At 45.3% G+C, this 14,024-nt stretch overlaps 1 protein-coding gene across 1 annotated transcript in view; it reads right to left on the reverse strand.

The window, feature by feature from the left end:
* Positions 1-14,024, reverse strand: part of LOC126534023 (arylsulfatase I-like) — a 94,557-nt gene that overhangs the window by 43,562 nt on the left and 36,971 nt on the right. The window contains exon 11 of the mRNA XM_055072965.2: positions 9,689-9,819. Coding sequence (XP_054928940.2) covers positions 9,689-9,819 — 131 coding nt within the window. The remainder of the gene's footprint in view (positions 1-9,688; positions 9,820-14,024) is intronic.

The raw sequence follows: 14,024 nt of genomic DNA on the forward strand, positions 1-14,024 counted from the left end.
ACAACACTGAAGAAAAGTTTTACTCTGCCGGGATCTTGCTTGATTTCCGCAAAGCGTTTGATTCTCTAAAGCATAATATTTTGATTAGGAAACTCGAAATGTATGTTATACGTGGAACTCCGCTTGCTGTAATGAAAAGTTACCTTAGCAATCGAAAACAGTATACAAAGATTCGTGATAATAAATCCGACTTACATATTATCAAGTATGGTGTACCGCAAGGGTCAATCCTTGGCCCATTGCTGTTTCTTCTGTACATAAAGGGCATAGTAAATATTCATTTCACTCTTCACCTTCTCATGTATGCAGACGATACAAATGTCTTTTTTTTTGTAGTGTAAATTTACAAGGCATTGAGCAAAAATCAAGCCGCTGGTTACGCGAAGTTAAACATGGCTTATAGCCAATCAGTTAGAATTAAACGTAAAAAAACCAAGAAAACCAAATTTATGCTCTTCCGGCCGAAAAATAAGTCAATAGATTACAATGTTTCTTTGCAATTTAATAATGAAAGCACTCTCACCAGTTTGTTGGGGTATGTTTCGGAAATGATATGAGTTGGTCTGTCCATGTAGATAACGTCCGAGTTAAAATATCAAGGTCTATGGGCCTAATTCGGCGCTTACATCATCTTACTGCGGGTAGGGTTAAAAGACAGCTGTACTTCCCCCTTATTCAGTCCGAACTTATGTATTGCATTTTGTTGTGGAGAAACTGTAACAAAACGGATGCCAACAAACTGTTCTCCCTGCAAAAGCGTGCTCTAGGTTTATTAAATCACACAACCTAAGATGATGTGTAAATATTTCGTGCGCGTAATGTGATGCCGTTTTTGGATTGCTACAGATATCAACTAGCAGCGCTAATATTTCGCAAAATAAAACAAGATTCCGAATTACTTACTCATAGGTTCTTGAATAGAAATATATCACATAATCTGCGTGTTGTAGCACTTAACGGGCCAATATGTCGCACTAACTATGAAATGCAGTCAATAAATAACCAAATAATTGCCCTGTGTAATAAACATCCTGAAATCATGGAATAAGCAAAAAGAACTAATATACTGCGATTCAAGAAAAAAATTGTCCTCGTGTCAAAAAATTAACTACCTGCATGTACATAGAACCGAAACCATAATGCGTTGTTCATACTATATATGTATTAAATAAAGTACCAATCCCTATTGCCACATTTGTGAATATTTCATTGCATTTTGCTAATTCCTTGTTTTTATGTAAATTGGTCATGTGTTAGACACGCATCGTTGTATAACTGACACATGCATTGTGTTTGACTGATGGTTTGTGCGCTTGATTATTTATTTTGTTGATGCATCTAATCTTCTCTGTGCATAGTGTATTGTTTGTTTTTGTGTTGTGCTTTGCTGTACCTGTCCGAAGTGCAGCCCGAAGAGTAGGCCTAGTCAGCAGATATATTGTCTCATTTTGTCTCTCTTCGTGAGCATTTCTTAAAATGTCCGAATAAAAGCGAAATCTAAATCTAAAGCTAAAAAACACCGTGGCCCGTAAACGCTGCTGGAAATAGGTCGCAATGCAAGAATTGCCAAATTGGGCCTCCAGATCCAGGAGTACGCCACACAACTGGCCTGCCAGCAGTGGGGCCAGGTATGTGAAAGCATGCATGACAACCTCGATAACAAGCGCACATGGCAACTCTTGCGACACTTATTAGATCCTACCACATCGCGCGCACACCAAAACCATAGCATAAACAAACTGCTACATGCACACAAAAACAATCTCAACGGATTCTTCGACGACCTCCGCCATAAACATCTGCCTCCCGCTCAGAAGTATGACATGCCAAAATATACTGGCGAACCCAACGACCTACTTAGCGCCGCTATCACGGAAGCAGAGGTTCGCCATGCCCTCGCCACCCTGCGCACAATGTCAGCACCAGGCCCCCCGACCTTATTAACAATAAAATACTCCGAAATCTAGATGACAACTCTGTCACAGCCATCACGGCGTACTTCAATCACTGCTTTGACACTGGCACCCTCCCTAGTTCGTGGAAAGATGCCAGGGTAGTTTTTATCCCTAAGCCAAACAAACCCCTCAACACTTCTAATCTCAGGCCTATATCACTAACCTCTTGTCTAGGTAAAACATTCGAACACGTCATCCTCAACCGACTCAGTAAATACATGGAGGACAACAATCTTTATCCATCTGAAATGGTAGGTTTTCGAAAATCTCTTTCTTGCCAAGATATCATGCTTAGAATGAAGCATGACATCATTACACCCAATAGCAGTCTAGATACACAAGCAATTCTCAGTCTGGACCTCCACGGAGCCTTCAATAACGTTTCACATTCCGCCATCCTCCGAGAGCTTAATCTCATTGGGGTTGGCGGAAAGACATATGACTACATATGTACCTTCTGATCCAACCGTACCGCAACGATACACATAGGCACAGAGCAATCCCTTTCATACGCTTTAGGTAGCTACGGCACGCCCCAAGGCTCAGTGCTGTCCCCTTTTCTTTTTAATCTTTCTATGATGCCGATGGCGCAAGCATTGCGGTCTATTCCCCATCTCAAGTTTTCACTCTACGCCGATGACATCACTCTTTGGACGACTGGCGGCTCAGACGGAGAGATTCAAGACACTCTACAGGCCGCAGCAGACGCCGTCGTGGCTCATGCCGGGGCTATGAATCTCACATGCTCCCCTCAAAAATCCAAGCTGCTACTTCTGCCATCCCAGCGGGGGGCCGGAAAACACATGTCTAGCATAGAGGTAATCCTAAACCACATCCCCGTTACTAGAGTGGACAGGCTCCGGGTGCTCGGTTTACACATTCAAAGCAACCGCCTCAACACATATACCCTACATACACTCCAGACCACAGTCGATCACACCCTGCGTCTTCTAGGGCGAGTCTCCAATAAACATGGCGGACTACAGGAGGCCGAACTTCTCCGCTTGATTCAGGCCTTCGTTATCAGTAAAATTACATTCGCAACATCATATCTACATTTCCTTAAATCAGAATCAGATAAGATCGACACTCTTTTACGCAAAATATATAAATTCGCTCTCGGAGTCCCCATACGTACCTCCAATGAAAGGCTAATGCTTACTGGAACTTTCAACACACTTTCTGAACTCACAGAAGCCCACCTCACATCCCAATATAGCAGACTGTCTAACACCGCAACAGGTCGACACATTCTACAAACTCTTTCTATCACTCCGGCACCCATCATCAAGACAAAATACACCATTCCACATCACATACACGAGAACCTCTGCATCCCCCACTTCCTAAAAACATGCACCCTGTGTATCACAAGCAGCGCAGGAGGCAGCGAGCAAAGGCTCTCCAAAAACAATTCTCCACCTCTAAAGACGTGCTCTATGTTGATGCCGCCGAATATGCGAACAGAAATCATTACGCAATATCAGTCATTAACTCTCACGGGCAGGTCGCTGCGGCCGCCTCCATTCCTGGCTCTTCCTCGGAGGAGGCGGAGGAAGCGGCCATAGCCCTGGCCCTCACAATTCCAAATTCATCAGTTATCGTTAGTGACTTCAAAGCAGCCATACATAACTTCGGAGCCGGTAGGGTCTCTAAGCCAGCTTTTTCTCTCCTCTTGGCTCATCCTTTCAATCAAACTGTGGCAATAATCTGGACTCCCGCGCATGCGGGCCTTGCCGGAAACGAGGCGGCTCATGCCAGTGCCCGAGGATTTACAGTCCGGGCTCAGGCATCAGATGCGTCGGACCTCGCCACGGAGGAGGCGCCGTTTACAGCGCGGGATCGACTTATTACTTACCACGAAATCTGCACACACTACCGATTAGACCGCTTAACCTTTCCGCCACTCATGGGCAAATCCCCGAGTAGGTGTGAAGTTCTGTGGCGACAGCTGCACACTCGCACCTTTCCGTCCCCTTACCTCCTCCACCACATTCATCCCGCCATTTACCTTTCTCCCTCTTGTAAATTCTGTGTCTCTCCCAGAGCAGACTTAAACCACATCATGTGGGGGTGCCCTAAGCACCCCCTTCCCCCTTTCCTCAAGCAATTATTATCTAGTGAGGAGCAGTAGGAGGCTGCCTTGCGCAGCTCCAGGCCCGAACTTCAGGAGGCCATCCTGGAGTGGGCTGAGAGGACAAAGGAGGCCTACTTCAAGTAGTTCCTCCCCCCACCCTCTATTCCATTGCCCCCTTCCCTTTAAAGAGGGATAAATAAAGTTTTTCATCATCATCATAGATGTCCAGGCTTCCAGCCACTTTGTCTACAAGTTAACTCAATGAGAGAACAAAACGTACATAAGTATTCTCGTGCATCAAATACGCGTGATCAAGAGCACAATCCCTTTATTAAAGCAAAACTCCGCGACCTTTTCATGTCCACTTTCATAACTTTTCTGTGGGCAAAAAACGTCGAAGAAGGAGTGCAAGACACTTCCAAGCCCCATACAATCTTTATTACCCTTATAAGAATCGACGTTACCGGCATGTTGCCTATGAAGTCACTCGGGGACAAAACAAATGTTACCTAAACATGTTGACCGGAAGATATACAAGTCAAACGCACAATTCTTTGAATAAAGCACACCATTCGAACCTTTATATGCCTATATTCCCTAATCATTAGGTAGGCACAGAGCGCCAAAATAACATATCGCGGACTTGCTTGATGCTGATTGCGAGACGCAAGTACATGAGACAGATTTTCGATGTAGCTTGGCATAAGATAATGTGCTAAGAAACGTGGCAGAAACTATCGAAAAGGATTGTTAAAGTCAGCGATAGTTTTCTTGTGCAACCTGCAGCATATGCCCGCGCCATCCGTGAATCACAATACCTTACGTGCGCGTCAGCAGACACAGGAAGCTGTAATCTGGCAGCCAGCAGCAATTCCAAACGATACCGTGACACTCTATACATTGTAGTAATTACAGCACCTGAGTCGAAACCTTGTAAAAAAACACTATCTCAGTATACTGGTTGCAACTTAGTTTCAATGGCTATCGATCAAGGGGGCTGCGCTTGATGCGGAGCTGTCTGTTGCGCATGAGGCAAGCGCACCCTCCTCTCCTCCTTCTTCCCTAGCGCATGACGTGATCCGCGCACGCGTAGTCAGGTGCCTTGCATTCCGCAGAAACTGACGGGAAAAGGCAACAAATCAGTACGACATACGCAGTGCCGAGGTTATCTGTTCGGGAACATACATACACAGTAATACAAGTCATTCACTATAGGCCAAAAGCAGCCACCGGTAATACTCTTGTCACACGGGCAGCCTTAACCGCAGTTATACCCAATCGCAGTAACCTGATGTAAACCACAGTTACCGTAAACCGAACTGCGGCGCTGCTACACGTTTGTAGATATAGGAGTAAGGACGATCACGTTGTTGTGGCGCATTCGTACTTGTTGCACTAGTTTAACACTTTATCAACAACAAAATCAACCTTTCTTGACCTAAAATTAACGGACAGACGGTAAAGAATACCACTCGCCGGTATTGTTTGTTCAGATCCTAAAGCTTCTAACGAACTTGCTTGGCATTTTAGGAACCTTCCTGCGGCGGCAGGCCGGACTTGACAGTCTCCTCGATGATGTTTTATAATCGCGAGTTGCATGTATTTGAACGCAGAGTGGTCAGTTTGCCCTACCAAATGCGTATCAATGCTTCCACCGTCCCTACATGCCAGCTGACACACTTTTGGGAGAATGCTTCCCTGCGAGCCGATCTGCAGGCCTCGGATCTGGGTGCCTCCATTTTGTCAGTTACGGCTCTGACTGAGGTGGCCAACGTCAATTTGCCAAAACAATGGTTACCGGAATGACTATGGCTAGGTTCGCCGTGCGACTGCGTGTAATTGCAGTTAGCCTTAACTGCCGTAAAACTCGACTGCGGTTACAGTACCCATGTGATAAGGGAATAAGTTGTCTTTCTTGGCTCGTACCTAGTGGCCCATTTTGACTGCTCGGTGTAACCGCAGTTAGCACATACCTATAGTGCCCCAAGTTAACTCTCTTCTTCGTATTTATTGTGCGTGCTCAACCGAGGTCCATTCGAAGTGGGCAGAGTAGCTAATTCAAGCTACCGCTTTAAAATGCGATACTGAAAACGTTTTGTTAGGGAAGCATGGAAACAAATTTAGGACGAGAACGTAGATGTGTATTTACGCAAATCAGAACCAAATAAATGACTATCGTCACCCCTTCCCTCGCCCCTGCTTTCCCCTACCTCTTCCTCAAAAGCCGCTGTAAAAGCAGCACACTGGAAGTTGCGCTTGGTCATGTTAATGCGCACTGTCGTAGCACATTACAGTAGTAAGTATTCTGCAGGTCAGTCTCAGTACGACATCGTGCACAACAAGTGTCCGAACCCTGCTCTTATTGATATATGAAGAATGGAAACATTTCGAGGTCCCTTTAATGACAACAATGGACACACTATGTTTAAGTATCCGCCACCTCGCAATGACAACTGGAACATGGTGTCCCTGTTTCAGGCTGCTTCCAGGCGGGAGCCGTGCACCAACCGGGATTGTACGTTCCTTTCGGCTCCTGCTTGCTTGGTCTGCCTCTGGGTTCGTCGTCCGGACTTTGCGAAGGCACCATCAGGCGGACCTGTTTCCTCAACTTGGCCTCTAAACGCTTGGCTTCTTTCTTCAACTTCGAGGACAAGTCCACCGTCTCGCTGGGGTCAGCTGCATTCGACGACGCCAAGTTATGCAGAAAATTCCCCACAATCGGCAGACTTCAAGTTTGCGACGATTTTATATATATATATATATATACTGCACGTTCAGACAGGTGGCGCTGCAGCTTCAACTGAAATGTTTCTACAGAAGCCATCAATGGCGCAGAACGACATGGTTCTTGAAGGGCAATTTTCTCCTACGGTGAATTAGTCACACATACTTATGCAGCATAAATCAAAAGCATATGCTGTACATAACCCTGCCACAAGATTTAAAAACATATAAACTGCGTAGATGCCACAGAAGTCATTTCCGGTAGGATGAGTCTCAGCGAAAAGAAAAGTACCCAAGTGGCTTATAGAACAAACACACACACAAATGGTCCTATATAATTTTGTGTAGGGATTCAGAGAGTTTTATAGCTATGAAATTTTTATGCTTGACATCGAGACTAACCCAAGCGCATGATACCGCCACTTACCTGACCAAAAACTCCTCCGCACTGGTACCAACGCTACGCTTATATAGGATGATATTGTGCACGAGTCCTAACAGATTTATGGCATACAGCACTAAAAACACGCCTGCAAAATATAGTAAGGGCTACGCGAGAGCAATCCTTACACTGAATGCTAATGAAAACATGTAAAAATCATATTACGTGGACACATATGTCCTTGTTCAACGCACTATTACTAAACTTGCTCGATAACAAGGGAAAGCATGGATAACTAGATAACTCCAGAAAAAGAAAGCAAGTTGAAGCAGCCAAAAAGGTGGGAAATACGGAAAGCGCGTGATACTAGGCTTGTGCGTCACTACGACTAGTATCACGTGAGTTTTAAATAATGTGATACGCCTCAGTACGATTCACATATATGCCTTCTACCACGCAACTTCTCACTTACATAAAATGTCTGAGCAATAGTAAGATATGTCTCATAACATGCCACTTCTGAATCCGAAGGTACATTTGACGAGGCGTGAAAAAAGCTGCAACCTGTACAATGTGACTTTTCATTCACAAGGAGCGCCTTACCCTGAGTCGTGGTGTTGACTCGTACCACATTACTTTTCATTTTTGACTCCTTTCTGGCTGCTTTAACAAATTCCATTTTTTTTTTTACTTAACCGCATTTTACGTGGCATACATTACCAAGACATATTCTAAAACACCTTTCTTCAGTTAAAGGACGGAGTTCGCGTAGTCATCGTCCTCACATTTTTGTGTCTGGGACGTATGTGTGTGCGTTCGTATCTCTGTGTGTGTGTTTGTGTGTGCGCGTACGTGCGTGTGTTTGTATGTGTGTGCGTGTCTGTTTGGTGTCCTAAGAAAACGCCTTACAAACATGAACTGCGAAGGAATCGTTTTACTCGCTCTCTTGCTGCATCATAGACAGAAAGCCCCCTTCCGTGCACTAAAAAACGCTCCAACCACAATGGATAACATGGTTTCTTAACATAAGTCACGTACATTTTTGCTTGTCACCATCACCAAGGCTAAGCACTTTGACAAATTTGCATTAAGTGTGCCGCTAACTGTACCGAACTAAGTTGTATTCAACTGATAGAGAATGAGTTATACGCCATCTAGAGGATTCGAGTTTACCGTGCAAGGATGGTCTTACTTAAGAACTCACTTTTCCTAATTGTCTTGGCCCTACCTATTTTTCGGCATTCCTAACACCCATATACGGCACATGGCAGACTTCCCCATATGGTTATGGAAAGGATAAGAATAATCATTTGACTTTATAACGTAACTCTATTCCAATCAGTTCACATTCCAATCTCCTGACATCAAATTTCCGTAACCACCGAGTGTTGGCATCGGGCGAGGACCCACAGCGTTCTTTCAACCGCCCAATGAAACCTTCTCCTCGCTTATAGGAGGTCACTTTAGTTCAATTTCAACGCTAATAGCATTGCCTACATTGATGATTTTTTTTTCATCTAATTGGATGAGAAGAGGCGAGGATCACTAAAAAATGGAGTGGTTTCAATAAGGTTCAGCTACTGCTCTGTAATACATAAACGAATGAGGAGGGTGGTGCCGGTGCCTGGAATTCTCCTGCTATGCCCCTGCTCAGCTTACGGCGGCTGGTAAAAACCACGGCGGCAAGCAACGGGAGGTTAAAAATCTCGCTAAGGCAGATCTCCAGTGAAGAACAGTGGGAAAAGCGATGTCGTATACGTACCGAAAAGGCTCGACAACCTTATGCCGCCGCGTAAAATTTTGTATTATACGCGAATTGTTTTCATCAGCAGCACAAAGGAGCCAGTGTAAGGCTAATCCTAAGCTGACGTGTTCTGTTCCTTTCGCAGTCGAGCAGTTTCCGGTTATTCCGAAAACGAGTTCCGTATTTTCCGGTGTACTGTCTTTAATCCGTGCACGTCACTTTGACGTGGTGAGCTTTCGTAGTTTTCTGAAGTCGCATGACTAAAAGGCGAAGTGGACGCATCCACAGAGCTTTCGACCAATATTTTAGGGTTGATGGCGAAAATGTGCGGTGTCCGAAATACTGGCTTTTCTTTTGTTCAGTCTCATCTCGCATAATCAGCGTGCACACGTCATATTAGACGGGGAGTTTTCGCCGTTTCCGTGATGTCGCGTGACAGACAGGCGAAGCGGGGATAGTCCGAAAAATTTTTCACCGATCTTGGAGGGCTGAAAGCATAAATGGAATGAAAAACAGTTTGAAATAGCTTTGCATTATGACACCCCTTATTTTTTTGAGCCATCCTTTTTAAATGAGCGTGTACCAGGGTTGCAGAATACCTGCGAGGATACACTCACGACTAATAAAAACATAGAAGGCACGTGGTGCGACGAGAGGCATTCGCATGCGCATTCACGTGTTATTTTATTTACCACAGAGTGCAATTTTACATAGCTATATTTGTCGACTTCTTCACTTATTAGAGACCTATATACAGTGGTTCCTAGTGTACCTCATTAGTGACTGCAATAAGGAAGAACGCTTACCGGTGATATTGTAGAGCGCCGAGGACGACGCATTTCCCACCGTTTCCACCCTCGCAGAATTATCCTCGGGCTCTGGATACCAGCCACTAAATGCCGACGACGGTCTCAGAAATAACTTCAGGTCTCCTTCCCTAAAAGAGAAATATAAGTTGTGTTCCATCAGGAGTTATTGTGGTCTGCCTTGTTGTTCGTTACGGTCTCCTCATTAAGAGAAATATTTCAATGACTTTGTTGTGCACGCGTAATTCTTTCGCATCATTTTTGCTTGCTTCTTTCACAGTTACGATGGTGCCTGATGTGATGATAACATAAGAGATCTGGCAATAATACAACAGCTAGAAAGCAAATCATCTGCGGTTAAATTTGTGGTGTAAAGGTTATAAACAAAGATAATGTGCCTCAGAAAGTATCGCCAACGTGTCGATAGGAGCACCTATCTTGGTTAAAGTCGGCCTTGTCTTCCTCGGCAGGTTAGTTCTAGCGTGTTAGTAGTGACGTCACGTGTGGTCGTTCTTGGTGGCGGCTGGCAGTAAAGGGAGGAACTGCAAAGAAAATGAGCGCTGTCGCCTGATGTCTCTAGGCGTGGTTTCTAAGAAAAAGGGACAAGAGCGGGAGAGTGGGAAGGCGGGGGAAAACAGCAAGAGAAAAATAAACAAGAAAAAGAAAGGCGTAGGAGTCTGTTGGCGCAGTTAGATGATAGGGAACCTGCGTGGGCGTCGTTGGCGGTATGTATGCTTTTTCGGCTTTAGAAAAGTCATCAAGAGCTTAGGAACTTCCCAAAACTGTCAACCAAAGCATAGCCAGATTATTATTTATAAGAAAGTACGGGTACATACGTAATAAACGCTTGTACACCTAAGTACAGTAAGAGCCCATTTTTGGTTTCATGTGCCCTTTCATTTGACGCTTCCGAGATTGATGCGCGTCATCAGGTCGGCAGAAGGGGGCGGCTGTTATCGCTTGTAAGCATCTTGGGCCATTGTCAAATAAAGCGATTGGTATCTACAACATTGACTTTCATACACTGGTTCCCTACATTAAAACTCTCATGACACTTTTGCGACACCGGATACCTTGCTGTCAGAATCGCTGACCGATCAAAAAGGGGGATATTGTAATATGCATAAGGATCTGGCAGCAGTGGCCAAGTCCGCATGTCTTCTTGCGGCGCTGTTGCGATGCGACTGTGTGTTGTGCGGCTTAGTGCAACTCGGACGGTCGTTGTCGTGGGGCTAACCGAGATGTTAAAATGAACAGCCACCCGCGTTCATAGTCCAGCGATTAACGAAAAGAAAACTTTAATGTGGCGTTGTGAATCGACGAAGCCTCGCTAGCGCATTTTATGAATCCTTGGATATCTTTTCGTACGAAATTCAGAAGAGGCGTACTGCTCTGAAACCGAAACATTTGCCGAGCCTCTTTTCACGGCGTTAGCTTCAAACCTGAGCTAAGTAGTACAAACAATTGCTTGTACGCCCGAGAGTTTTCGACTGAAGCCATTAAAAGACCACGTTGCATTACGGCCCCCGAATTCGTTGAGTAAACAAGGAAATGCGTCTCAAGCGACGAATCGTAGCTCCCGTACTATTATAGTGTTGTTGGTCGAGTCTGACAAAGTTCCCGTGCATGCAACTACTGATATCTGTGATTGATCATTCTGCCTGTGAAAAAGTTTTTCACAGCACTCTAAAATTTAAGCCGCTCTAAATGTTCTCATTGTGTTCTATACAAAACAGTCATGCGTTAACCTAGAAATGAAGCAAAGACGTTCGTAATACATAGACAAAACAAGCGTTTGTTTTCACAAACAATATTTCGTACAGAAGCAAGCTTTTTCCTTTAGCCCTAACTACACTAAGCTGGCGCTGTGAAAAAAACCAACAATGTTTATTTTCTTTTTAGAATGCAGGGATGCGGGAGGTTTATAGACGTCGCACTAAATTAACGGGCTCAAGGGAGCAAGATTCTAAGCGTCGTCTGCGTTGACCACTGTTTAGCATGGGTATTTTATTTGATTGTTTAAGCAGTGCCCATTGCAGAATAAACGAGCCTGCATTGCCACAAATTATAGGATTCTCGTATAGAAGCAATGAACAGTGGGATGATACCACAGAATACTAGTGAAAGCAGCCCCTATGCATTTATCTATGCTGTCGGGTTAGCAGTTTCCCTTTGCTATGCCTGCGCCAAGACGACGGATGGCGCTTTGCTGCAAGCCAATGGACAGCAGTTGATATCCTAAATACCATAGGGTGCGGAAACTGTATAAATTAGCAGAACATTTCTTAAAGGGCCCCTCACCAAGCAACATAGTAAGTTTTGTTTATATGCTGGAAGTTGTTGCCTGCCCTCTAGGGAGCGTTCTGCACCAAGGATTTTTCAAATCGCCTCATTAACAGCCGAGTTAGAAATATTTCAGTGCCGCGAACCCATCCTTGAAGGAGGCGAGCGCCAGTGCCTGGAGAGACACTCTCGCCACTAGACCTGTCTAGCCTCAGCAAGCGAAATTAGTTACCTACGTTCTCCTACATCGGATCTAGAAGATCGCGTGACGCATTGGTCACGGACTCCGCCTTCATTCTTTTCCTCACTTATTTACTGGACAGCGCATGCCCGCTGACGGCGTGGCGCGCGAGTTGCATTTGTCTCATATCGCGCAGCGCGCGATTTCGCGCGCTGTGCACGAGGACACCTTACTCGCAGTATAAGTAAGCGCTACGCGAATGCTGAGGCAGACAAAAGCGGATCACAGAGCATGATCGCGAGCTGGAACGCGGTAGAAAATGACATGGTTTCGTTGTCTGCGGGCGCGACTGCACGACGTGGGAACAAGCAGATTAAACTAAAGTACACCTCTCTTGCTGTGGTGCGAAGTACAAGAATACGCAGACATTCGATCTGTGTTCTTTATTTTTTTCCCTAAACTTTAATTCGTCTGTTGAAGCAAAATGTTACCTTGAGTAATTAGCGAAATCACGTGCTACCATGAGCGATGTCACACCACTGCCATGTATGGAGGCGCAGCTCTTTAATATGCGTCACTCTTCGGTTGGGAGCGCAGAACCCGAGAGGAGAAAGGCAAACACCGTTCGGTTTCAAATTTCAGCTCTTTCCGCGGCGGGTATGGATGAGCTACTTAGCGCACACAATCCTTACCGCACATTATGTGCGCGGCGCTTCTCAGCTCAAAATGGCCAGACCTGGTGAGGGGCCCTTTCTTGCGAATAGCATTCTTTGCCAACTTCAGCCCGTTCTGAGCGCATTTATCTATCTAGCCGCTTACGCCAACCCAGTGTCCTAATTTGTCTATCTGGTTTGGCCACTAGATATGTGTTTCTAGTCGTGATGCCGCCCTGGTAGTTTCATTGTCTTCATTCAAGCTTCGCGATCTTACTGTCGTCATGCCGTCGTCATCTCGCCTTTTACCCCGACGCTGTTGGGTTAAAAGGGTCACCAAGTTGTCTAATGGCTTGGGCCACTAGGTATGTACTCATGGTCGTGATGCCGTTATAGTCGTTGTATCGCCGTTATTCCACATTTGTCATCGGGTACTCTTCATGCCGTCATAATCACGCCATCGTCGTCATACGGTAGTCATATAATTTTACCACAACACGGTAGTGATGCCGTTACCTTCGTCCATCATCGCCAGTACAGCTTCGCAAATCTGACTCTCGTCATGCTGTCGTCGCCATGCCTTCTGATCGCACCAAGTAGTCCAAGCTGTCTAATAGCTTGGGTCACCAAGTATGTGTTTGGGGCGTCGTCGTGGTCGCTGCCTCGTCATCATTCCAGCTTTGTCATCACTCTCGTCATGCTATCGTCAACCCGCCATCGGCACCGCATGGTCGTTTTATCAATGTCATCGCTTCAGTAACGTCACCCCATTCTCATCATGCCATCGTCGTGATACCAACCTCGTCGATCCGTCGAAGTCATTCCTTGTTCTTCATTTTATCGTAATCCTATTGCCACCAATAAACTGTGATTATGCCGCAGTGGTCATGCTATCGTCGTCAATCAGTCATCAATACACAGGCGCTATAATCACATTCGTTGTCATGGCGCCATCGTCATGCCGTCTCTTTCATGCCATCGTCGTCGTCCCCGCTTCTTCATCTGGTTGTCGCCATACAGTCGTCATCACGTCATCTTCCTTATACAGGGGTCATCTCATTTTTTCTCATTTTGTCGTTGTCACATTGTCGTCGCTATGCCATCGTCATAATGTAAGAATTTTATCCCAGTTGCTGTGGACTATTTGACACGCTACACCGGAATTGCTGGTCTACCAAATGTACCAGTGCGGGATGTAGCCTCTTTCGTCCTAGATCGT

The sequence above is a fragment of the Dermacentor andersoni genome, chromosome 7 (genome assembly GCF_023375885.2).
Source record: "Dermacentor andersoni chromosome 7, qqDerAnde1_hic_scaffold, whole genome shotgun sequence".
In the NCBI taxonomy this organism is placed as follows: Eukaryota; Metazoa; Arthropoda; class Arachnida; order Ixodida; family Ixodidae; genus Dermacentor; species Dermacentor andersoni.